The 25074-nt window shown below is 36.2% G+C and overlaps 4 protein-coding genes across 4 annotated transcripts; all 4 read left to right on the forward strand.

Annotated features, from left to right (window-relative positions):
• The first annotated feature begins 2818 nt into the window (after nt 1-2818).
• LOC113720417 (nudix hydrolase 25-like) lies at nt 2819-6178 on the forward strand. The gene is made up of 6 exons (XM_027245292.2): nt 2819-3027; nt 4302-4352; nt 4673-4765; nt 5237-5334; nt 5718-5829; nt 5923-6178. Exons 1-6 carry the CDS (start codon nt 2962-2964, stop codon nt 6025-6027), a joined length of 525 nt encoding a protein of 174 aa, XP_027101093.1. The 5' UTR covers nt 2819-2961; the 3' UTR covers nt 6028-6178.
• A 1968-nt stretch (nt 6179-8146) lies between these two features.
• LOC113716959 (uncharacterized) lies at nt 8147-11656 on the forward strand. Its single transcript, XM_027241527.2, has 2 exons — nt 8147-8328; nt 9499-11656. Exon 2 carries the CDS (start codon nt 9561-9563, stop codon nt 11460-11462), a length of 1902 nt encoding a protein of 633 aa, XP_027097328.1. The 5' UTR covers nt 8147-8328; nt 9499-9560; the 3' UTR covers nt 11463-11656.
• A 1362-nt stretch (nt 11657-13018) lies between these two features.
• LOC113720414 (uncharacterized) lies at nt 13019-18983 on the forward strand. Its single transcript, XM_027245290.2, has 3 exons — nt 13019-13345; nt 15975-18211; nt 18708-18983. Exons 1-2 carry the CDS (start codon nt 13055-13057, stop codon nt 18189-18191), a joined length of 2508 nt encoding a protein of 835 aa, XP_027101091.2. The 5' UTR covers nt 13019-13054; the 3' UTR covers nt 18192-18211; nt 18708-18983.
• A 1601-nt stretch (nt 18984-20584) lies between these two features.
• Nucleotides 20585-24036, forward strand: LOC113717131 (uncharacterized). Its single transcript, XM_027241793.2, has 2 exons — nt 20585-21024; nt 21727-24036. Exons 1-2 carry the CDS (start codon nt 20794-20796, stop codon nt 23902-23904), a joined length of 2409 nt encoding a protein of 802 aa, XP_027097594.1. The 5' UTR covers nt 20585-20793; the 3' UTR covers nt 23905-24036.
• Nucleotides 24037-25074: the final 1038 nt, after the last annotated feature.

A 25074-nucleotide genomic window follows, 5' to 3' on the forward strand; every position in this document is an offset into this window, starting at 1 on the left:
ATATCCTTAATATTTTATTATTTATTAAGAAAAAATATTATTTTATTTATTTTTTTAAAAATAAAATAATTATTTTTTATTTTTTCGAGCTCGAGCTTGAAAATTACCAGCTCGTCGAGTTCGAGTTCGATGAAATTAAGTCAAGACTCGGTTCGACTCGTTTGCAATCCTACTCCCGTCAGAATGGTTCTTAATCCTATATTCTAGGAACCAAAAATGAAAAACGGCAACCATTAGTTATAAAATCTATCTTTATTTCTCGCAGAAATATAGTAAGAGAAGTTTTAAGATATCATAAATTGTGTTTGGATAGGAGATTATTTGGGATAATTTTTTGAAAAATACTATAGCACCATTTTTCATATGATGTATGTGAAATAAAAAAAATGGTTGAAAAATATATTTTATGATACAAGCAAATAAAATTGTATAAATAATAAAGTATCCAAATATTTAATATAGGCCATCAAATATTTATATTTAACTTTGATTTTTTTTTGTTTATTTTAACATTTTTTGATAAAATATCATAATTTCATTAAAATGTACACTAATGGCAGAAGTTACATCATCAAACATATACATCAAAAAACAGAAAAAAAAATATACACATAAGTAAATCTATCCTATTTGATTACTTCCTCATCTACATAACAAAAAAGAAGAAAGCATCAATTACTATTCCTTTAAGATTGCAACTCACACAACTATTGCATTTTAATCGTGTGCAATTTGCATGTGTAATATTGTAATATTTCGATCGATTAAAACTTTATATGAAGTGTCACTTGAATAAATCCTCATTCGCAGCAGTCAAAAAAAATTACACATCTCATTATATCGTATATGTGTGTTATATCAATGCAAAGAAAACATATTAATTGAACATCAATTAAGTGAAAAAAAAACAAAGAAAAAGGCAAAAATTTGGTGAGGCCATCACTATTTTGATCTCATCTAATCAAATTTGAGCCTTTTTCTCCCATTTTTTTTTTCATTTTATTATGATCCAACCATAAAGCAAACTAGTTTTCCAAGTCAAAATGTCTTATTTCATTCTGAGTAATACCTTATCTTCTGTACCTAATTAAACGAAACATTAAACATGTGCCCTAATAACTTTTTTAACCTAAGTAACACGAAATAAGTACAGCGTAAGTGGCTAATGCCTTATGTGGCATGTCATATGTGGCCACCGTCCATGAGCTATTAGCGGATACAGGAACTGAAATTACTAGTTCATTTCCACTTAATCTACAAATTGCAAGCATAGCATTCTACGTCATTTAATGAAAAAGACTTTGCATTCACAAATTTTAGATAAAACTGAAGTCTAAAACTGAAATCAAAAATCCGAATTTGTTAAATTATTGAATTGTTAAGTATTAAATTTGACACATTTTCACATTAAGTGATAAGTGAATAGTTCATCACACATTTTTTAGAGCAAATTTTGTTTAGAAAATTCAGTATCATTTAATTAATTTAATTGTTTTATTTTTTGGTTATCAAATGTGTCAGAACATTTTAAAATCCGATTTTTTTTGCTGACGGAGTGGGTGTTCGGGCCTTTGACCCGACTAATCCCACTCCGGCCTGGAAGAGGAGGTTCCACTCCACTCCGAGCACGGTAGCAAGGGGGCTCGAACCCTGATTACCCAGATAAATCTATCATACCTTAAAGAGGGGGAGCTGACCGCTCGAGCTAACCCTCAGGAGCCTTTGTAAGCTTACTTGGCTGCTGATCATCTACCTTTTCTGTTTTCATTTAATAGTTTTTATTCAAAATCTAGCCCCCCAAAGTCCAACCATACATAAGAACACCACCTCTGTATAGTTAACTGTGAATGTGAAAAATGAAAAGTCAATATCAAGATAATTTTTTAAAAAAATTATGCATATGTACCTATCATCTAAATTATACTAAATTTACTATGTGAGTGTGTACATTGATAATTAGTATCTAAGTGCATTTACACACTCTTCCACATTAATTATACATTTTACTTCTCTCAAATCTCAAATTCAGACTTCTCTTAACAAGGAATGGACATCCCTTGGTCAAACCCTTACAAGAATAGGGGTAAAAAAGGAGGCTCGTAAATCATACTGGTCTTAAGTCTCTCCAGAAATCACTCCATTGAATTCAACAAGCTTTTACTAAACTAAAGCTGATGTTGAATTCAGGCCCCAATTGAGAGCTAAACAAAAAATGGAAATTGGGATCACATGCACTGCTGAATTTCAACTCCTCCCAACCCACTCAGAAGTCATCCCTCCACATGATAAAAACTCGATCCCCCACCACTGCCACTACGCTCCAACATCATCATCATCATCATCACATACACACAAAATATAGTACTGCAAACATTAATTTAATCAAATAATGGGTTGACTTTCCCTTTCATAACTCACAGTTTTTTGTATGAGTGTTTCGATAAATGGACTCTGCGAAGACACTTCAAAAGCCGGCAACTTTTGAAGTGCTCCGCAGCACTTAACTACTAAACCCCCCAAACCCCCCCAAGCGATGTGGGAACTTAACCCCACAGGGTGCCCTGCTGCTAAGAGATAAAGACCCCCCAGACTCCCCGAGACAGGTTTTTCCCTTTCATAACTCACAGTTTTTTGTATGAGTGTTTCGATAAATGGACTCTGCGAAGACACTTCAAAAGCCGGCAACTTTTGAAGTGCTCCGCAGCACTTAACTACTAAACCCCCCAAACCCCCCCAAGCGATGTGGGAACTTAACCCCACAGGGTTGACTTTCAGTTAGTGGTATAATGATAGTGATCCCGTCATCAAACACTAGACTTGTCCTTGTATGCTTCTTCTCTCTCTCTCTTCCTTTCCTGCTTGTTCTCAACTCTTTCAAAGTCTTAACCTTTCTTTTGTTTCAGTTCTGTCTGACCTTTTTTCCTCAGCTGAACTCAGGATAGAGAGGAAAATAGAATAGAAATGGAGGGCCTGCCCTCTGGCTATCGCCCCAACGTTGGAGTTTGTCTCATCAATGATGATAATTTGGTACTGTTTCTTTTTCTTTATTACTGGTAAATTTTTCTAACTCTGATTGTTGAAAAATCCAGATGGGTGTTTTTCTGTTTAAGTGATTACGATTTTGTTTTTCCTTAATGGGGTTTTTCATGTTTCTGGTTGACTTGCTCTCTTTTTTCTGTTTCCATTGATTTTTGCTGGCAATGGAAAGGGAAGTGTAAAGGGTCACCAGTTTCTTGCTTTGTTTGATCAGTAGATGATGACGATGTTTTGTTGTGAATTTGACCCGGCAAAGAGTTTGTTTTAAGCTAATTAAGATAAGAATATTGATGATGGATTGGGGTGTTATATGGTAGTAGTACCTAGTTTACGAAAATTTTTTGACCTGGTACTGTTCATGAGAGTTTTGGCAAGGAAATTAGTGAAGGAAAAATTCTTGATTCCTGGATAACAGTTAGTATGTTCTTAAAAGTTTATTCCTTTTTGTGAATTATTTTTCCGGTCTTGTTAGCTGCTTTGCTCATATATGTTTCTCTGAACTGTAGTGGATAGATCTGTAGAAAGATCAAGATGCCATGGATTTGGCATTCAGAACAACTTTCATGCTCAGAGCTTTGTTAATTCTTGTGATTGAACGTAGCTGAGGTGGAAAACAAGCAAAAAATGATTTCCTGTAGGCAGATGGAAAGTAGGTTCTTGTAATTGCTGAGGTTTTTCTAGTCTGAAATCTAGGTGTCTTTCAAAATTGACATGTAAAGTATGTAGGCATCTCTACTCATTGAGTTCTGTCATATTCTCCTCCTGAGCGAAGATATACTATGTACGGCTAGGTTGTCTAGTGCTAAAAATAAAGTTCCTTATAGAGTGTAGAAGCCACCCTTGTTTTGGATATCATTCTTACCATATCTACATGGAACGTAACAGGAATTCTACAGGGAAAAGTTGCGCATCTACAAATAATTTGTGCAGTGTTTACGGACCATCCATTTTTTTGGGAGTTTATTCGTGATGTGGTAGCAGCTTTCTAGCCTATTGGATTCTTATTAGTGAATTTGAATCCATAGAAAAGAAAAGGAAAAAGATGTTCCATTTTTCCTTAGGTTGATATGGATTAGGGATAAAACGAAGTGCAGAAGTTTATGTATAAACACTCCTTATTCAATGGTCCTCCACTCAAAAAGTTTATGCATAAACACTTCTTTCACAAGACTCCTTTTCACCAGTATTAGAGTATTCCTCATCCTAGTATGATAGATCTGAGTGTACAGATTTTGAATCACGGATCTGATACTACTGGTTTGCAGGTATTTGTAGCTTCCAGATTAAATGTTCCAGGAGCTTGGCAAATGCCGCAGGTAATGCAATCTACTTTTCTTGCTTAATGCTATAGTTACAATGAAGTTATGACCAGGTTGCTGTTTGATTCTTTTTAATGACTGAAGGAAGAGTTCATTATCAGCTTTATCCTACATCTCTTTTTATCATTCCCTTGAATTTGTTTGTGTATTATATGCTCAACAATATATGGCAAGAGAAAGATTTCCACTAATATTTTTTTTTAATGGATACATTCCCTACATGATCATTGTGTTTCATTGGGATTTAATCCATTGCATGAGGTGATGCAACTGCTTCAGCATCCTTATCTGAATCATGCTTGATTTATTACTATTAGGGGGGAATTGAAGATGGGGAGGATCCTAGGTCTGCAGCGACTAGAGAATTGCGAGAAGAAACTGGAATTGTCTCTGCTGAAATAATTGATGAGGTTTGTCTAAACTGAATCTCAACTATATGCTTCAAGCCTCTTGCTTATAATGCAAACGGGTATGCTTTATGTACGTCCTAAGTATCCTTAAATTTTAGGTATTCTAGCACTTATGTACATATATTCTTTTGTTTTTTAGGTTGATGTACGTATATTCTGGAGAATGCTTTAGAAAATAGGTCTTAACATCTAAGAACGTTTTGACTTTCTGAAACATTGGAAACCTTTTAAACGTGATTCATCTGGTGTGCACAATCGTGACAAATAAGTTGGTGAAAATACTATAATTACGTAACTGCTGACAAAATTATGTAGCAGATTGATTTCAAATGGTGATTCCGGTTATGATTTGCACATTTTCCATAAGAAATTGCTTTAGGGGAAATAATCTAATACGTCAGTGTATGTTCTAGTGTTTCAGGAGAAAATGGGAAACTTAGTAGTTTGCTAAATGTTGTTGTCCTTTATCAGGTTCCTCAATGGTTGACCTATGATTTTCCTCCTGCTGTTAAGGCAAAAGTGAATCGCCTTTGGGGAGGAGGAGAATGGCATGGTCAGGCACAAAAGTGGTGAGTAGTGTCTGTACATTTTCAGTATCCCTATTTGGTGTTTTTGAAGCCTATTGGAGTTTATAGATGAATGAAACATGCAATTCATACATGTGTAGAAGATGTACCTTTGTATCTAGTCCATGGTGTTGTCAAAGGTTAATTCCATCGTTATTGTTTTCTGGTGCTTTCAACTAATCCTTGTTTCTTGACTTCTGGTTCTTCCCCTTCTGCTGTCTCCTCCACTCTTTCTATAGTTCTAATCTTCCTTTAACTGGCTTCTCTACCCTTCATCAATTGCTCCTCAGCCATCATGTTACTTGTTCTTTCTCCCTAGTTTCTCCCCCTTAGAGTTCCTACTTACGAATCAATTGCACCATAATTTAACTTTTTGTTCTCAACAGGTTTCTCATGAGATTGACAAAAGATGAAAGCGAGATCAATTTAGCAAACGGTGAAGTTGAGCCAGAATTTGCAGATTGGAAATGGGCTAGACCTGAAGAAGTCATCGAACAGGTACTGTTCTCTATGCCTTTCCCGCTAAGGTTCTCAGTGCCTTTTGTCTTCATAGTAGCTTACCAGGGCAGGTTATAATGTGACTGATAACAGGCAGTGGACTACAAGAGGCCTACCTATGAGGAAGTTATGAGAACATTCGGCCCCTACCTTAATGATAATGGAAAGGCTGCCAAATGCCAATCGACAAAGTGGTGAAAAAAAGTGCAGATATGCAGTTTTTTCTTTCTTTCTCTGCCTGAGTTTGCAGTATTTAGATTCTAAAGAGCTCTCTGTAAATGAATATGGCAATCTGAAACCTTAGCTAGCTATCACGTTTTTATGGCATATGTTTCTTTTAAGGTTTTAACGGGCTTGCATGATTTGTGCTGGAAGGGTACGCTGATGCATTGATGCTATAAAACGGGTAATGATCTTCTCCACAATTCTGGAATATAATGCAAGATTCTTTGATAAAATCTCCAACTTTTAACTCTGGTTAATGAGCAAGAGGCACCATGAATGTTTAAATTTTGGATGTTTACAGTCTGGTCAACACACATTTTTCCAGGTTTATGTGTATTGCCCTTCTTGAACTTATTCATTTTTCCAAATTAACTTTTATAAAAATTAAGGGAAAAGTCATTCACCGTCACTTACATTTCATCAAATGAATTTTTCGTCATTCACTTTTAATATATTAATTTTTCATCTATTACAAATTTATGTTAGTAGGATTTGATCCCAACATAAATTTTTGACCACTTTTTAGCGTGCAATCGCCACGTGACCACATACAATAACTTTTTATGCACAAAAAAGGTCAAATATCACTTTTTTAGGGAAAAGATGAATATAGGTAAGGTCAGATTCTACCATTTTAGGGATAAAAATGAATATGAATCGAATTATTTGTTTAATTATAAATAGGATTTAACCTTTTAGCCTCCCAAAAAATAACCATATGTAGGTCACATGATGGATTCAGAGTAAAAAATGGTCAAAAATTTATGTTGCAATCAAATTTTACCGATTTAATTTTATAAAGGATATAAAATTATCATTTTAAAAGTGAAGAACAAAAAAATTCATTTGACGAAATATATTTTCTCAAAATTAAGGCCAGAGCTCGTTTAACTAGTAGTATCTGTTGGCACCAGTTAGCTACCAACCTGAATTTCTTCCTGAAGTCAATGAAATTGAAGATGTATCAGAATGTGGTTCACAGAGAGGTTGCAGTCGCAAAGAAGAAAGTTAGCTTAATGCAAATAGAAGGCTGCGAGGGGCCAAAAGTAATAAGAGAGTTGATGAAATCTTCTAGTTTAGTCAACAGTTTACCGCGTCAAGAGAAAACACACAGGATGAAAAGTAATTGCATTAAAATGGTGCAAGTAGTCTAGGATTTTGTCGACATAGTGGAATGCCCAATCAGATTGTTTACCGTAAAAATATACCCTTTTGGCTGAAAATGTTGTAAAACGAATAAAATAAACTACTAAAATTGGGATTAGAATATTAGAGAAAAAAAGTAGAGAGAGTAAAGAACTATTTTCTTATTATATTCAACTGATAAAAAGTTGTTACAAGAGAGAGGTTAGAATACCTCTATATATATATATATATATAGGTAATACAAGCTAAAGGTATATGAATTTTATTAAACATTTATTCATGAATTTAGTGCTTCAAGTACATCAATTGAATAGTTTCATAAATGAACTAATGAATAACGAAGTATGCGCGCGGGTGTAAGTTCCATCATTTGAATAAAATTGATGGATCACGTGGATACTTGAATTTTATCCGTATTCATATCCAGCTCCATCTAATCAATTCCCCTCATAATTTCTCTCTCTTTTAAAACTTAATCCTTTTTAATAAATTTAAATTATATTTAGTTATGATTTTCCTCTCTCTTCTAGCAAACTTTATTTTTATTTATAAATTCACTTAATTATTCTAGCTACGTGTATTAACCTTATTTAGTTTTGTTTTAATTGTAACTTCATTAAAGTTTCTGGAAACTAAATATCGGTTCATGAAGAAAAAAAATGTTTTTATATCTTTTGTATTTAATTGAATACAGACATATAGTTTTGGGTTTTTAATCATATAAAAATTTAATAATTGATTCAAAGATTAATATGGTATCTCAACGCCTTTTATATTAATTTGCTAAAATAAATATTCATGAATACGTACGAATATTATTTTTTTGAATTAAATTCACAGCTAATCATGTATAAAATCGAAATCGCGTTAATCCACGGATTAAAATACTTGTAAAAGCATCTAAGAGTTTCAAAACCGGGTTTTTTAAAAAAAAAAAAAAATTTTTGGACGCTTGACTTGCCTAACTTATGTTTGACCGACCAGACCTATTACTGATCTTTCCCTTCGCCCCCAGCCGTCGCCCTCAGCCCTTGGCCACCACCCCACTTCCCTTCCTCCTCACCGAATTCGCCTCCTGTCTCCTCAGAGACATGACGGTACAGACGCCGGCGGCTTCATCTATCTAAGGTAAGTTTGTTTCTCGCAAGTATAAATATGTTAATTGGCATGCTCTTTGCTCTTGGGAGATTGGCTGTGAAAGGGACGGCAAATTGATGTTTGACTGAACACTTCGATGTGTGGAATGATTTCACAGCAACATAGGCCTACTCTTTGAAAGATATTACCGGTAGTAGTTAAAAATGTGCATTAATATAAGAAGCAGAATAGTAATAATTGATGCTGCTATTTGGGAATCAAGTTTTGTATTAGTGTTTTTTCATATTTGGCATTCGTGTTTTAGATTAAGCTTCGCGTGTAAGAAGTAAGAACATGCTGGAGATTATATTCTGCAATAATTTGTGACAAATGGATCATAAGAAAAAGAACTAAAATGTATATATTGGGCCTAGAAAATTTTTGAATAACTCAATGTATAGAAACTTAATATTTCAATGCCTAAATAAATACTGTGATATGTTTTCAACTAAGCAAAACTTAGTATACTTCAATTTGTTTTGCATTTTTTCTTTCAGATGATGTTGCCGCGTCAAGGTTTTAGATTGAAACGAGTTATTACAGTATTTCAACTTGAGGGAGTTGATGAATGTACATAAATAGGTGTACTTTCATTGTCTTAAGATTTTAAGATGTATTAGATTTCTATTTAGTTTAGTTTGATAGTGTGGATGGATTGGAGGTTGTTATTCTTAATTTGTGAAGTTATTGGTTGGATTGTATGTGTTTTGAGTTTTCGAAGTTGGTTTTACTTTGTGCGTATGATATGTAGGAAATGTGTAGGAAGAAGGAAAACACCAACGTGTATGTACTTTTTGTGGTATTTCAGGTTATAAATATATATATATAATGTATTTATGACATCATGATGATGTCATCCGGTTCTTAGACCGGTCCAACCTCGATCGAACCCTGAAATTCATCTCTTGTTAGCTCTATTCTGTGCTTTCTCCCCCCCCCCCTTTTTCTGGGTTTAATTGCGTACTGTAAGTTAGGGTTTCAGGAGATTAGATTCTTGAGTTTCACCAGAATAGAATTTTGGACTACAGCGGAATAAGATTTACTTAATGGGAACTGTAATTTCTACAAACTTAATTTATTTTGACGAAAATGTTACTTATGAAAAATTGATGATTTACTCTCCCTAAATTGATAGATTTGTTTGAAATTTCTTGTTTACAGGAATTAATTGTTGTGACTTGTGAGAGAGTTGTGAAGGATAGGAATAGGTATTTTGAATACGAATGGGTGCGGAAGAAGAGGGGACTGTGGAGGTTAGGAAGAAAGACAAGAAGAAGTCTAAGAAAGGGAAGAAGAATGAGGTTGCTGATATCCATATTTGCAAGGGTGATGGTGGAGGCAAAGATTCGGGTAAAAGTGCTGAAAAAGACATGAAAAAGTCTAAGAAAGGGAAGAAAAATGAGGTTAGTGATAACAAAATTCAAGAGGGTAATGGTGGAGGTAAAGATAAGGTAATTGAGAGTTGTAAAAGTGATGATAAAGAATGTGGCGAAGGTGGAAATATTGAGAAGAAGAAAAAAGAGGAGGAAAAATGTGAAGTTAGTGAAAGCAGTAATGAAGGTAATGGTAGGAGGGTGAGAGGAAATGATAAGAAGAAAGATTTTGAGCATAGTAGGGAAAGGAACGATGGTGTGGATGTACTGGAGAAGATCGAAAAGAAGAAAAGAAAGAGAGAGAAGGATAAGATGATTGGCTCTGACGAGCAGTTGAAACAGGAAGAACTTGAGGATGCTAAGCATGGAAGTCAGTTGAGCATGAATGGGACATGTTCTGAAGCAATACGAGGGGCTAGAGAGGGGGATGGTGTGGTGAAGGTTGAAAAGAAGAAGAAAAAGAAGAAATTAATTAGTGTTCATTCTGGTGCTTTGCAGCAGGGAAACACTAGTTCGAACGAAACTGAAGCTCAGGAGAACAAGGATCAAAGTGGAGAAGAAGCTAAACTTGAAGCAATTGATGAAGACTGTGAAACGGAAAATGTTGAGGAGCAAAAAAAGAAGAAGAAGAAGAAGAAGAAGAGAGAGAAAAAGAAAGAAAATGATGTTTCAGCTGGTAGTGGGCTTGGTATTCTGGTTGAAGAGTCCATGAATGGCAATGCTAATTCAACCTTGAATGAGAAATCTGACAAAGATTTGCAAAATGGAGGTAAAAGGAAGAGGGGAAAGGCCAAATCAGTGCAAAATGGTTCCAAAGATCCTAAAGCTGAGAAAAGCAAGAAAAAAGTAAGGTTTTCAGGCACTACGGAGGTTTTTCCTCCATCTGATGATAACTTAGTTCGGGGTAAACGTTTCTCGAACGAAGAAGATGAGATCGTGAAACAGGCTGTCTTTGACTATATAGAGGCACATTGTTTAGGTGAAGAAGGTTTGAACATGGTCTTGAACTGCAGGTCACACCCTGAAGTTAAGAATTGCTGGAAGGAAATAACAACTTGCTTACCACATCGGCCTCATAGTGCCATCTATTGTCGTGCTCAGGTTCTGTTTCGAAGGGATAAAAAGCGTAAATGGACTGAAGAAGAGATTGAAATGCTCCGTGAGTCCCACAAGATGCGCGGGAACCAATGGAAGGAATTGGCTGACGAACTTGGCAAACATAGGTTTCATGTAAAGGACACTTGGCGCAGAATAAGACATGAAAATTTGAGAAAAGGACGTTGGTCTCAGGAGGAGTACCAGATTCTATTTGATTTAGTGAACACAGATCTGAGAATGAAGTATTGTGAAGAGAAGAAATCCAAGCATGGCATGTTACGAGATAATATTCCTTGGGCTGCAATTAGTGATAAATTGTCCACGCGACCTGAAGCTAACTGCTGTCTAAAATGGTACAACCAGTTAACATCATCTATGGTGGCTGAAGGTTTATGGGCTGATGCTGATGATTATCGCCTAATTGATGCACTTTTTCAGTTGGATGCCAGCTGCACTGAAGATGTGGATTGGGACAATCTTCTTGAGCACAGGTCTGGAGATGTGTGTCGAAAACGTTGGAGGCAAATGGTTCTTCACATTGGCGACTGTCGAAGCAATTCATTTGCTGATCAAGTTGAAGTACTGGCAAAGCGATATTGTCCAGATCTACTTGAAGCTAGGGAGATCTGGGATAGCAAGCCTATTGTCCCATAGCCTGTTTATTACTTTTCATGTGATACAGCTGTTGTAATCCATGAATACCGAGTAATTTTGATGGTTGGGAATTTATATGTTGCATGTATGAGCTTAGCGGAGCAGCAGTTGTGAATTTGCATCTGTCGAATTGAAAATTTTCAGCTGAAATTTTGGGAGCATCCATTCTGGTGCAATCCTTGGTTTCTCATTCAGTTATTCTCTCTTCTTTTTCAGTTTACATTTTAGCACTTCCGTATCCTGTAACTGTGCTAAAAAAGTGTAAACTTTCGTGCATGAAAGCTCATCATTCAACTCTTTTATTGCTAATTTTTAGTCACATGTGTAATTACTACAAGTACATTCAAACTTACATGATACTTTGCCAGTGAAAGCTACTCACCATAAGGTATAAAGAAATGATGCGATTTTATGCTTCTTTGAGGTTTCGATGTGGAGAGCTAAACTAATGTCTCGTTCTCCATTGTGATTTTGTTGTTAATTCTTATTCCAGTTGCCTTTATTACAATAATATTAGTGCTGTATTGTCGCCTAAAATCTTAACCAACATTATTCCAAGATCCCATACAAGCCCTCCAATTATTAAACTTGCGTCCGAAAAAGGGAAAAAATTCCAAGATATATTGTACTGCATAATTAATAGAGTTATAGGGTCAGGTTTGTTTGGATAGCCAATTTTATTCCCAAAAAAAAATTGTTGGCATTGCAAATACACATTTTTAGTTACTCTTTTTTTTCAAATCTTTCTAACTATCTTTTTTTTATCTTAAATATATCACATTATAAAAAAATACTACAATAATTATTCTTTTTTTAAAAATAATCTCCTATCATATATTCATTAACTATTTTTCAGGCATCTGTTTCAAATGTAATCCTTATTTGATCAAATGATATAATATAAAACTAGTCCTCCTGGCCCTCCCGAAAAATCCAAAGTCTCTTTACATGGTATTAGTTTCTTATACTCCGGTCACTGTCATAAATAAGGGTGCAAACGAGTCGAACTTAATCGAGTAACTCACCAACTTGATCGATCAAAACTCGAATAGAAACTATGAACTGAGTTCGAGCGGTTCAAACTACTTTATAAGTTGAATTTAAATTTAATATATGAAATTCGAAAGTTCATCGAGTTTAATGAATCAACCTTCACACACACACACGTACGTATGCACACACACATATATTAATTTTCTTTATTTATTAGTATGAAATGTCTATTTCATAATTTTCATCCCTTTATTAAAATTATATAAAATATAATTTTATATTTTTTAAACTCAATTAGGTTTGACCGGGCTCGATAAGTAGGGGATTAAATTCGAACTCGAACAATGTAAAATATTATCAAGCTCGAATTTAACTTTCAAGAACACGATCTGTTTAACTCAAATTCGAATTCAAATTTTTTTTTAGCTCAAATCAAATTCGAGTAATACATTATTCGAATTCGACTAGACTCAGATTCGATTATACCTGCCTACTCCTAAATCCAACACAAAAGTCCCACAAACTCTCGCCCTTTTCTGTTTTTCACTCGTCAGTCAACACAATAAAGACCTCATCCTCCCCTCCTCGTTACCCCAAAAATGGACGATCAAGAGCTACCATTTTCTCCTGATATCCCACCTGAAACTGAAAACCCACTACCCAAGACCCAGGAATTCAGCCATGAAAATAGTTTCCCTTTCGAGAATGGCCAAAAACACAGCCATGCAACTGGTACTAAAATGGGAAACTTCAAAGCTTTTTTGTTGAGATATGCTCTATCCTCTTCTCCAACCAAGTCTTTATCCCCCCTGCAAAGGTCCATGATTGAACAGCGCCTTCATGACTTCTTCCCTGATTTTCACACTCCTGATCATCCTCCTTATGCTGCTGTAAGTCTGCATTATTCCCTTTTCCTTTTCTCCTTTTCTTTTTCTTTTACCATTTTTTTTATAATTTTCCGTACTACAATTTTTTTTGGCACTTTTATTTCTGTAATCTGCCCTGCGTATAAACATGCAAGCTTGTGATTGGTTTATTCTCAAAAGGGTTGTTGGATTTACAAGCATTTGTACTAGAAATGCTGATTGATGATCAAATTGAGTAATGCTGCAGTAGTTGGAGCTTTATCCTTGAAAAAGATCAGCTTTTTAAGCATAAATAATAAATGTGACTTACCCAAAAAATATGTAATAATAAATGTGGCTGTTAAGATGGTCGATTTCCTAGAATTCGACTTCTCTTTTTATGTTTAGCTTTATTTTGTAAAGTCAAATTTTAACCGAATGCAAAGTCTATTTTCTCAAAGATTGGCTTTATAAAAATCCACTTCACCTTTTTTTTTTTAAGTTTTATTTGGTGAAGTCGACTTCTGAATATTACTTTGTCAAGTCGATTATGCAATCAAGTCGAGTCGAGTCGAGTCGAGCATCAGCAGTGCACTACTCGAGCTGAACTCCATGCCTAAAGGGAGGAATTTAAGAAATTTTTACACTTTTGAAAAATAATCCCAAAGGCTGGTTGCTTTTTCTGTGTGTTTAAGCGAGAGGACGGTCAGATTTAATAAATTCATTGTTTGAAATAATTGTGAAAATCCAATCTTGTCAGTGTCCAAATTTGTAGGTTATCCTCAAAACAACTAGCAGCATTTTATTAATTTTCAGTAACTATATTGGGATGATGCGTTCAAGAAAAGTTTCTTTTACAGCAGGGCATTCGGTTAGATGCTTTAGGGAGAGGTGTAAATAGCTTTAGCTCACTTCTCAAAGCTTAGCACATACACATTAGCTCCACTTCACTCTTAAGCTTAGCACATACACATTAGCTCCACTTCACACTTTTGCTCTCCGAAGAAATCTGCCTCTTGGATAGAGATGGCAATATGTACCAAGTCCCAATGGGTTATCCATACCCAAAGGGACTTTGGACGGGATGGGTATTCTAATTTTGAGGTTGGACTTGTGATGGAACTAATCCCATTTATACCCATCAATTGATGGAAATTGTTGAGAAATATTTGGGTACCCATTGGGGCCCAAACATCTCATCAAAAATTTAATTAATCCAAAAGCTCCTCCCTCCCTAACGAATAAACTTTGTTGTTGTTGCTGAAGATATGGGGAATAAAGCAGGGTCATGTGGTTAGAAATTCTTTTGTTTTCAAATCCTATTCTCCTTTCTCTTCTATATTGCAAGGGAAAGATTAAAATAGTAATTATAAATTGAGTTTTAATTTAAACCATCTAGTTATCTAGATTAAATGATTCTGAAAAATTGTTGGCCGTTAAATAAAATAAAATATAGGGAGCTGTGTTATTTTTTAGTTGTTTAGGCTAAAGCATTCAGGTTGATGTGCCTCTGCTGCATATGTGAAGAGTTTTAATGCTACTAAACTTTCATCCTTGTAGCTTATTGTTGGGCTACAACTAATTTCACTCGCTGTACAGGTTGCAATAGCATAAATACAAGTCATACAATGGCATTTCTCTATATTCATAAATAAATGTCTTTTTAAGTTTTGTAGGACTTATTTTTTTCCTCAACTAAAATTTAGCAACATTGGAAATCAAAGATTAAAAAAAAATATATATATATATATATATATACACACACACATAGAAAATAAATAAAAGAAAATTTGAGGAAACAAAGAATTTAGGAAAATATAAATTCCCAATAAGACCAAAAGAAATTTAATAAATAAAAAATATGAAAGTTATAAAAAAAATAAAGGAAAAAAGAATACAGGAAATAGATTTGGGTATTGGGCGGGTTATATATCTAAACCCATCCCAAAGTAATCCTGTCCAAATTAGTCCCAAAACACATATGAATAAGGTTGCGCCTAAACCCATATTACTCGGTCCCATTTCAAACCCAAGTAGATCCTGCACATTTTGCCACCACTACTCTTGGATGACCATGTTGGGGTAAGAGGGTTTTTCTGTGAGATCACACCTTATTGGGTGCTTCTTGCTTAAATTGTATTTTGGTCATCATCAAGTGCTCATTGTTCCAAAATGGATTTGGACAGATTCCGTCCATGTATTTCGATTGTAGTACTGGCTTCTATGTACCTCTTCCTGAACACAAAATTCTTAAAGTTTCAACATGATGTTGAAATTCTAGCTCAGTTCACAACCCCTTTTTTTTTTTTTCCAAAAGCACACTCTAGTGGGTATTTCATGTAGCCTAATGTGAATTGAGATCCTTCGTTTTATATATGCGAAGTGAATGTGTAAACATGTGACTGTGTTTAGGAAGAAGTGCTACAACTATGATGAGTTAACTTCTGTGCTAAACATGTGGTCCTCAAATAAGGTTGGTAATTGGGAAGTGTAAGTTAAATTTGAATTTGGTAGAAATTTTGATTATTTGTTGACTGATTGAGAGCGCCACATAAATCTGCAAATGAATCTTATTACTATAATTTCAAGATAGTACATCCAACCAAATTCTTAAATTGCATGGAATAAATTTCAGCTACGTTCTTAGTTCTATTGTCTCATGCACTTTGCACAGATGATTGAACATGCAATTGAAAAATTGAACGAGGAAGGTGGATCTACTGAGGAGGCAATATCACTGTTTATTAGGAAAGAGTATCCTGATTTGCCAAGGGCTCATGATAGTTTATTCAAGTACCATTTGAAAAACCTCTGCGAGGATGGAGCTGTTGTCAAAGCTGGTAACAGGTTCTATATGACTGGAGATGAACATAGTCCTGACAGTCTCTATAATCTTAGTCATATAGTCACTCACAGTAATATTTACAGTCCAACCTCTCATGATGGTGTTGAGTCCAGTCCTAGTAGCCCCAGCTGGTGCTCAAGCACTTCCTGCAGCAGCTTTTCTAGCCCAAGGAGTAACCGTCCATATGCTCGAAGGCAGAAAAGAGGGGGAAAAAGGGGAAGACAGCGCAGGAGAACTACTCAACGAAAGAGAGTACAGATTAAGCGTAAAGGAAAGAGAGTTGAGAGACGTGGTAGACCACGTAAGAAGAATGTAGAAGATCAAGTATATTCTGACAAGCTGATGTTAGAAGAGGAAGTCAAAGAATTAGAAGAGCAAAATGTCAGAAAGAAAGAACAAAATGAGGTGCTTGAGGGCTGTGATCAAGTTAGAAGGAAAAGAAGAAAGATAGAGTGTGGTCAAAGTCAAGAAACCAGGGCACTGAGAGACACCGACTTTGACCAATTTGAAGTGGCAACTAAGGAGGAATGGCGGAAAAAACATTCACAAGAAAAATCAGTTAGCAGGGACAACAGTCAAGCAGAGGAGCTTGAAAAACAAAGGGAGGACCAGGCTCATTATATTGAAGGAAAAGAAGAAGAGGATCAGCCACTGCAAAATCACAGTGAAGTAAATCTTGTATGCATGCTGCAGCAAGAAGCAGAGGTTGAAGTGGTGGGGCAAGAAGATTACTTGAAGGATGGACTTAGAGAAACAACTGCACAATTGGATATTGCAAAAGAAGAGAATCTGGTGATTCAGGTGATTGCAAGAGAGAGTTGTATGGAAGATATAGTGCTTGTAGTGACTGGAGAACCTAGTTTACTTGAAGAACATGACATTCAGACTGTGAGGGAGTCAACGGAGGAGCAAAGAAAAAGGGCTCAACCTTGTAAAAGAACTGTGAGAGGAAGAAAAGCTCATAAGAAGAGTGTACCGATACCTGGGAGGCGTAGGGGTAGGCCAAAGAAGGATTTGTTGGTAGAAGCAAGCCAAACTAATGCTGAAGAAATGGAGGCTAATGAAACTCAAGAAGTGATGTTAGAAGAGAAAACTGAAGTGATTAAGGAACAAAATGAAGTAAAAGAAGGGGCTTTGGGGATTGAAGGGACAAACCAAGTACATGGCCATGGACAAGAAAGTTTTGGATGCAGTCTAGCAGAGGAAACCGTGACAGAAACTGAAATTGGAAAACCTGGTGTTATTGCAGAAGAAATTGTATCAGGAGAACAGCATAATATGGTGATCAAGCAAGAGTCACAATTAATTGGAGGCACTGAAAGATCTGACAAACAACAGGAACATGAAAACATTGACCAGGAGTGTTATCTATCTGGAAAAGCCAAAAATGAAGCTTTCAAAGAGCAAAATAAGCCACATAGGCAACAGAACCTAGAGCAGAATCAGCTGGTAGAAAAGAAAATTGAATCTAGTACTGCACAGGAAGTTGAAATGCATGAAATGCACAATCAGAACCCAAAAATTCAACAGAAATTCCATCTTGAGGGAGAACATGAGGATGCTGAAAGGTTAATTACTAGTAAAGCAACTACTTTGCCAACAGAAACATCCAGTCAAGTTTATGAAGAGGAGGTGGAAGTTTCAAATATGGACATGGACTGGCAGAATGAGATTCCTGGAAAAGAGGAAGATACCAAAATCTATGGCAAACATGCATGTGCACAGCCGGACTTCCCTACTTCAGAGTTGTCCTCGAAATTGAAATCAGTTGAAATATCATCTCTATCACAATTACTTCAGCTTCCAGGTCCAATGTCTGAAGAAGAAAAGGAGGGGCCATCAATGAAAAACAAGGAGCCGCAAGTGGGGAGTCCTGTACAAGCAGGAGATGTTGAGATCACTGACAAGCCAGAGTTGTTTAGCTCAGAGTCGTCCTTAAAGCTGAAATCAGAAGAAGTGTCAATTCAACCAGGATCTCTGGAGCAACCTCAACAGGGACAGGAGAAGCCACAGCGATTATGGCGGTGGCTTTTAAATTTTTTATGAATGGCGTGCTTTAGTTTCTGGTATGTTGACTAAAACCATGGTCCAAAACTTTCAGAATGACTCCCACTCCCTTGTTTATACATAGGAGAGATAAAGAAAATAGAAAGCATTTAAAAAGTTTAAAATTAAGTTGGCTCTGGGCAGTCTTCAGAGCTATCACCTGACCATCTTCAAATGGATCTTCAAAAGTGTATCTTTTTGCGGGCTGCTGAATCTAGAAAGACTCTCTCTTGTCCGTATAATTTCTCTATCAAGCAGTGAATTTGACCTACTGGTAGTTATTGTTACATTTGCCTTCTTCCTTCCTCCATCTCTGTGAATGTTCTCAAATTCCTGCAGTACATATGCATTTTGTTTAGCACAGTTTTCAGCCATCTAATGTTGATTTTCTACCACATAGATCCACGTTATTATTACTTTTTTTTGTGTGATTACAGATTTCTTTTACTCATTTTTTATGCCGCATTGAAGAATTCATGCAGGTACACTAACGTAAAACTTTTTTTGGTTTTACAGCAACAGTTGATTGAAAATTCACCTTGACCTTCAAAGGGAATCCAGCAACTTACAGGTTTTGTGGTGTATATGTTGGTTTGTAGCTTAATGTAGCAAGTCATGCAAGACCAAAATCTGATGATCGGACGATCTAATTTTGCACAGTATATCCTAGAGTAGCATTGCATGCATGAGGCTTCTTTAGTTTAACTTATCAGATGTAAACTTGTTGTATTGGATCTTTACATATCTTTTTGTCCTGTTTATGACATAAAAGTTACTAGAGATATTACCTAACATCGTTGCTGTTTAGAACCGCTTGGAACTAATGTGAACTGTAATTTATTATCCTTGTGTAATGTCTAATTTCACATTGGGTCTGCTAGTCTAACAGATACCCATTGGACATTTTTTTGTTAAGATGTACTTCAGACGTTAGATTTTTGGAATGATAAGATTAATTAGGTAAAATGTATAAATGTAAGGAAGAAGTAATTATTAATGTATATATATACAGTAGATTAAGTGAAATTTATGTGCGCCCCGTTGAAAAATCCCTTTCACATTTATGAGAACCACCACCTTACACTATGCAACAAAAACTCGAAATCCTAAACAAAATGAAGAAGAGACATAGAGAAATCTCAAAAATCTTTCCCTTTTTCTTGTTTTGGTAAGAGTGTATTGCATATGGAAGTTTGTCTCAATATTTTTTGAATCAAATTTCCTTCTACAACCTGTTTAAATGTCAATAATGTCAACTTGTTATGTATGGTTCGTAGATGTGGACTGAACCATATATGCATTGCAATCAAGCCCGGATGGACCGGCCCTAATTTCAACCAGCAAACGAGCCACTAGACCGAGTTGACATCCTTCCTTCAATTATTAAGTCCCTTAAACTTTGGATCTTACCTACATATTACAACAGTTGACCGTCAAATTACACAAAATGCTTAATCCAACACATGAGCCACATTTCATACAATTTACTTTATAGACTATTCATTTAGTATTAAACTACTAGCTTTATTTTCTTGGGTAGATTTCCTTTTTTTTTTTCCCTCCTTTCTTTTTCATGTGATGGGTACTCCGAGATAGAACGGGAAATATTGGAATTAATTAACTCAACTTATAAGATTTTGCAGCAATTAAGAAATTTTAATATTAAGTTTGAACCGCAAAGGACTATTATGGAAGTTCAAGAAAAGGGTTTTCCAACAAGTTTTATAGGGAGGTCTAGGAACTCTAAATAATTGTCTAAATAACGAGTTACATTTACATACAATTAGTGCCATTATTGGCACGTTGGATCCCTATAAGAGAAAAAACTAATTAATTGTTCTAGTGTATGCATTATTTTTTTATTTCAAAAATAAATTAAGAAATGCTAAGGATAACAACAATTCAAGCTATCAAAATATGAAATTATTGTTCGTGGATGGGAATGAGCGGTATAAGAAAGAATTAAAAATTAAAATACTAGTGCCATGCTTTGAATTCTTCCTAGATACACGCATTCAATTCGCGCGTTTCTTAATTTAGTCAGAAACTATTTTTCTTAATTTCGCTTCCTTAAAAGAAACTATTAGTGTTTTCGTATACACGAAATTTTTCTTTATTTCGCTTCTTCTCCCAATCGCTTCTTCCCGCGTCTTTTTCGTCAGAAACTATTTTTTTTAAAAAAAAAAACCCCTAGAAGGTTTTAAAACTTATTCATTAGTTGTGACTGACAATTTAGTGATACAAATTAGAGTGTAAACTCATTTTTTTGAATTAAAGTTCAAGACAATAGTAGTTGTAAAACTGTTTATGCAACATCTGCGTTCAAAAGTCCGATGGCTATAGTGTGGAAATGTTTAATATTCTCTCAAAAAGGAACCAAAGTAAGTATTGAGAAAATAATCCGAAACAGACCGTTGGTTAATAAGGGAACCAAAGTACTGAGTTCTACAACAGCGCGAAGACTTCTCATATTTATTTTCAGCAAAGTATAATCGATCGGAATATATATACCCAATAATTGGGTAAAAAACCAAGTGTAATTTGCAGTACTAAGGAGGGATTGATTCCGCATGCAAGTCTTGTAACAGACCACCCAAAAAGCATGGCCTCCCCAATCCCTCAAATTCACTTCCAAAAACCTCAAAACCCTTCTGAAAACACTGCACAGACGAAAAAAGCAGCCAATATGGAGAAACTGAAAGGAGCGGTGATGAAACTTTTGAACAATCAAGCAAACACGCCTTTATCAGAAACTCACAAAGCCCGTGTCGAAGAACGCTTAACTCAATTCTTGTCCCCTCTTCACTCACCTGAGCATCCGCCTTATGCGTGGGTATGATAATCACATTCCTTTTTTTCTTCGTTTTTATGACGATTTTCTTTGATGGGTTTGTCTGTTTAAAAATTTGATCTTGTTGTTGGATGATTGATGTTCTTGGTAATTAGGATTATTTCATTAACGGCTTTCTGAAAATTTGCTTCTTTTACGTTTGTTTGTTGCAGTTTTTGGAATTTGTTGATCTTTCTGGTTAATGGGATTGTTCAAAGCGTTAATCTTGGGATTGGCTTGTTAATCTTGTGGTTGGGATGGTTTTGATTGCATTTGGGAATGCTAGTTGCTGTTTGTTTAATTTTAATTTTGATTTTGTTTAAATCTTCGAAATTTATACTGCCTGCGATTGCTGATTGCGGAGGTACGCATGTTGGACTGTGAAGAAAATTGAAGTAATGGAGAATTCTCTCTCTTTATTTGTTTGTTTATAGTTGTTACAAGGTTAATATCTTTCTCTTGACAAATGAACAAAATGCAGTAACGATTTGCCATTGATTTGTGATTTGAGTTGGGATATATTATAGAGTTTATGGTAAAATGCTGCAACGAATTCTTGATTATGAACTTCTGCAACAAGACGTGTGATTTTTCTTGGTGGAAATCCTTTGGACTTAATTCAGAGGCCAGTGTCCGTTCTTTTCTTTTTTGGCCTATTTTGGTTTTGAATTAAATTTTATCTGATAATAAGTTTTTCTGGTGTAGATGATAGAGAGGGCGCTTCAAGAATTAAATGAAAGAGGAGGCTCTACAGAGGAATCGATATCAAAGTTTATTAGAAAGGAATATGATGATTTACCATGGGCTCATCATACAATGCTGAAACATCATCTTGTACAGCTTTGTGAAGGTGGCTGTATAGTTCTAACTCAAGACAAGCGATACTTGCTTGTTAGTGGAAATTCAGATCTGAAAGTAAAAAGAAAAAGCAGGAGGAAGTGGATGAAGAGAAAACGTGGGTGGGATTGGGAGAAGAAGCGAAGCAAGCGGAGTAAAAAAGTAACTGGGAAGGCTAATGGTGTTGAATATCTTTGTGGCCAACAAAAAGATCGGGGAACTCCAATTGAAGTGAATGAGGAAGAGAAGCCTGTGGATGAAGGAATTAAAGAGCAGGAACCCAGAGGTGATGTTGACAAGTTGCTTTTAAGCCAACGAGAAGATCAAGTAATATCAAAGGAAGTAGTAGAGCAAGTACTCATGGTTGAAAGAGTTGAACAGCAGAATTCAAATGGCAATGACATTGACTTGCTCTTTTGCCAACCAAAAGATCAAGGAACTTCAAATCAACTACATGAAGGGACAGATTGCATGATGCAGGGAATTGGACAGCAGAAGCTAGAAGCTCAGTTTAGTAAAGATGCAGAGAAATTATGTGTTGTTGAAGAAAAAGGTATTGATTGTAACTCAGATGCTCCTCCCACTGTGACTCCTAGCTTTCCGATTACAGATGGAAAGGAGAGCTCCGAATTAATCACTGTCCAGCAACAGAGTAGTGAACCTATGTTGGGAATAACTGAAATTTGTAGCCAGAATGCACAGCTGGAGATAGGGGGGAAACATCTTGAAGCTAATTATACAGAACTCTCATCTCCAGAGAGGCCACCCGGTTTCGAGTATGTGATTTTGGAGAAAGTATCCCCTGTTCAGCCTTGGACCACAGTTTCTTCTGAATTAACAATTCACCAAGAGCAGCTCAACCAACATGATGAACATGATATTTTGGGTAATGTGGAAGCATCAGGGCCTGACTCAGCTGTTGTTGAAGAGTCAATTCCAACTGAGCGGATGGAAAGGCAGAAGAAGCGTTGGAGCAAAAGGCTAGCTGGAGAAAAAGCTTCCTTGATATCAGATATCTTGCATCATCCAAATTTACTGGATAAATGCCCTCCAAAATCAGAACTTTCTCATCAGGATAAGGCGCATGGAAAACAGATGAAGTGCTATAGCAGAAGGCTATCTGGAGATAAAGCTTCTTCGATGTCAGATATCTTACCTTATCCAGAGTTGCAGGATGACAATCCTCCAAAGTTGCAACTTTCTGATCATTGTAGTGCTTATGGAAAACATCACACATCATTGGAGTCAACTCTGACTACAGAGGTGCAACGAAAGCAATGTAGTCAGCTGCAAAAAGCTGCCATTGATTCATCAAAAAATTTGCAGCAGCCGGATTCAGAAACATTGAGCAAGCTCCCATGTTTAGGTGACTATCCTGCTGAACCGAAATGCCAGGCAGAACCTTCAAAGCACAAGAGAAAGAATCAAGTTGCGCAAGGAACTGAAATACCTAGAGTTCTGCGGCCTCGGCCTCTTAAACCTGAACCTCAATTATCTAATGTCATAACTGAAGACAGTTTCTCATCACAGCTTGATCAGCAGGAAAGGCAAACACCAGAATCTCAATGCCCTAGTACGAAAGTCACAAATGAGTTGACAATGTCAGTTGATCAGGATGAACAAGACCTGTTTCCAGCAGGAGCCAAATGTGAACCATCTCAAGGTGCAAAGCAGGAAAAGTTGTCGCCAAAGCATCATTGCAAAATCAAGCAGCAAATAGGACTTCGACGTCGAGGGCGACCTCCAAAATCTAGGTGTGGTGCAAAAGCTAAATCTGATACGTTGGTTCCAGAGGACGTGACACCTGATGATGATCAAAGCCAGCAGCACAATGAGCATCTCGCACAGCCGCCAACAGAAAAGTTAGAGCTGGCTATAGATCCTCATTTGGAGCAGCGATTGGAGAAACCAAGATATAGAGGTCGTGGAAGGCCTCCTAAACGCAAACGAGGTGCTAGTTCCGTCAAGAAATCCGACTTGGAACAGCGCAAAACAACCAAATACCTAGGTCGTGGAAGACCTAGGAAGACAGATTTATTAGAATGAAAGCAACTGACAACTAAAATAATTAAATTATTCAGGTAGGATATATCCTGGCTTGTGCAGTGGAGGATTATTGATGCTGGATGTCTTTGTTTGCGTTCTTGATATTAATAGTAATAGATTGTGTTAGTGGTATATTCTTTCCTCTTCATGCTGTCCTCTTCTCCTGCCCCACCTGCTATCATGAAATCCTCCCCCCCCCCCCCCCCAACAAAAAAAAAAGGTCCTCAATTACAAAAGAGAAAGAAGAAGAAAAAAAAAAAAGAAATACTTTGTGGAGAGCATAAATGGTACCAGTATCATGCTAGTATTATTGATTCCCTGCCTCAAGTTCTTTCCCATTTGTGTGATTATAGAATAATTTGGTTCTAAAGGTGTGAATTGTTTGAAAGCTGAGCACATCAAGAAGTTGCTAGTGGTTGTGAAATGTGTAATTGACCCCATGAGACCATTCCGATTTGTGGGAAAATGATCAGCAACGAGTCAGCATCATCTGACTTCTCCCTCGGGGATTAAAGAAAATTCTTGACAGAATCAAATAGTGTATAGGTGGATGGGAGCGACACCTTCCATTGGCTGCACGTAGAGAATATTGGAAGAATGGAATCTACAAGATTGTGAAATGACCTTCTGATATTTACCAGCTCTTTCATTCCTCCCCGGCCAAAGAAAAGGCCAATTACAACTTACAAATGATGGGAATGACAACTCAAAAAGGCTACAAACTCACCCAGACAAAACCAATTGTCCAACCAATACATACATAGTTTTGGAGGGCAAATACTGGTGATGCAGCAGATGTTTGAGTGCTAATTGTTTGATGCCAAAAAAAAAAAGTGCAGCCCAAAATTGACCCCAACTGTAGTTGGGATCCATGTACGCGGAGACAATTCATCTGCAAGTTGAAATTTTACCAAGGGGGATTCTAAAGAGTTCATAAAAGTCAACAAAGGCACCACACCACAGCTGCCCACCAACCACTTGAGCTAACTTTTTATATGGACTGGACGGTAATTAGGTTCTTATGGTGGATGTGAGAATATGTATCATTATTTGAACGTGATGATTTCTTTAAAATTTTCTTTTCATCCTAGTCCAAAAATTACGCAAATTTGAGGGAACACAAAAATCTTTTGTGGGCTATATACAACATGCAATTTGGATAGTGTTGAA

The sequence above is a fragment of the Coffea arabica genome, chromosome 11c (genome assembly GCF_036785885.1).
Source record: "Coffea arabica cultivar ET-39 chromosome 11c, Coffea Arabica ET-39 HiFi, whole genome shotgun sequence".
Taxonomy (NCBI): domain Eukaryota; kingdom Viridiplantae; phylum Streptophyta; class Magnoliopsida; order Gentianales; family Rubiaceae; genus Coffea; species Coffea arabica.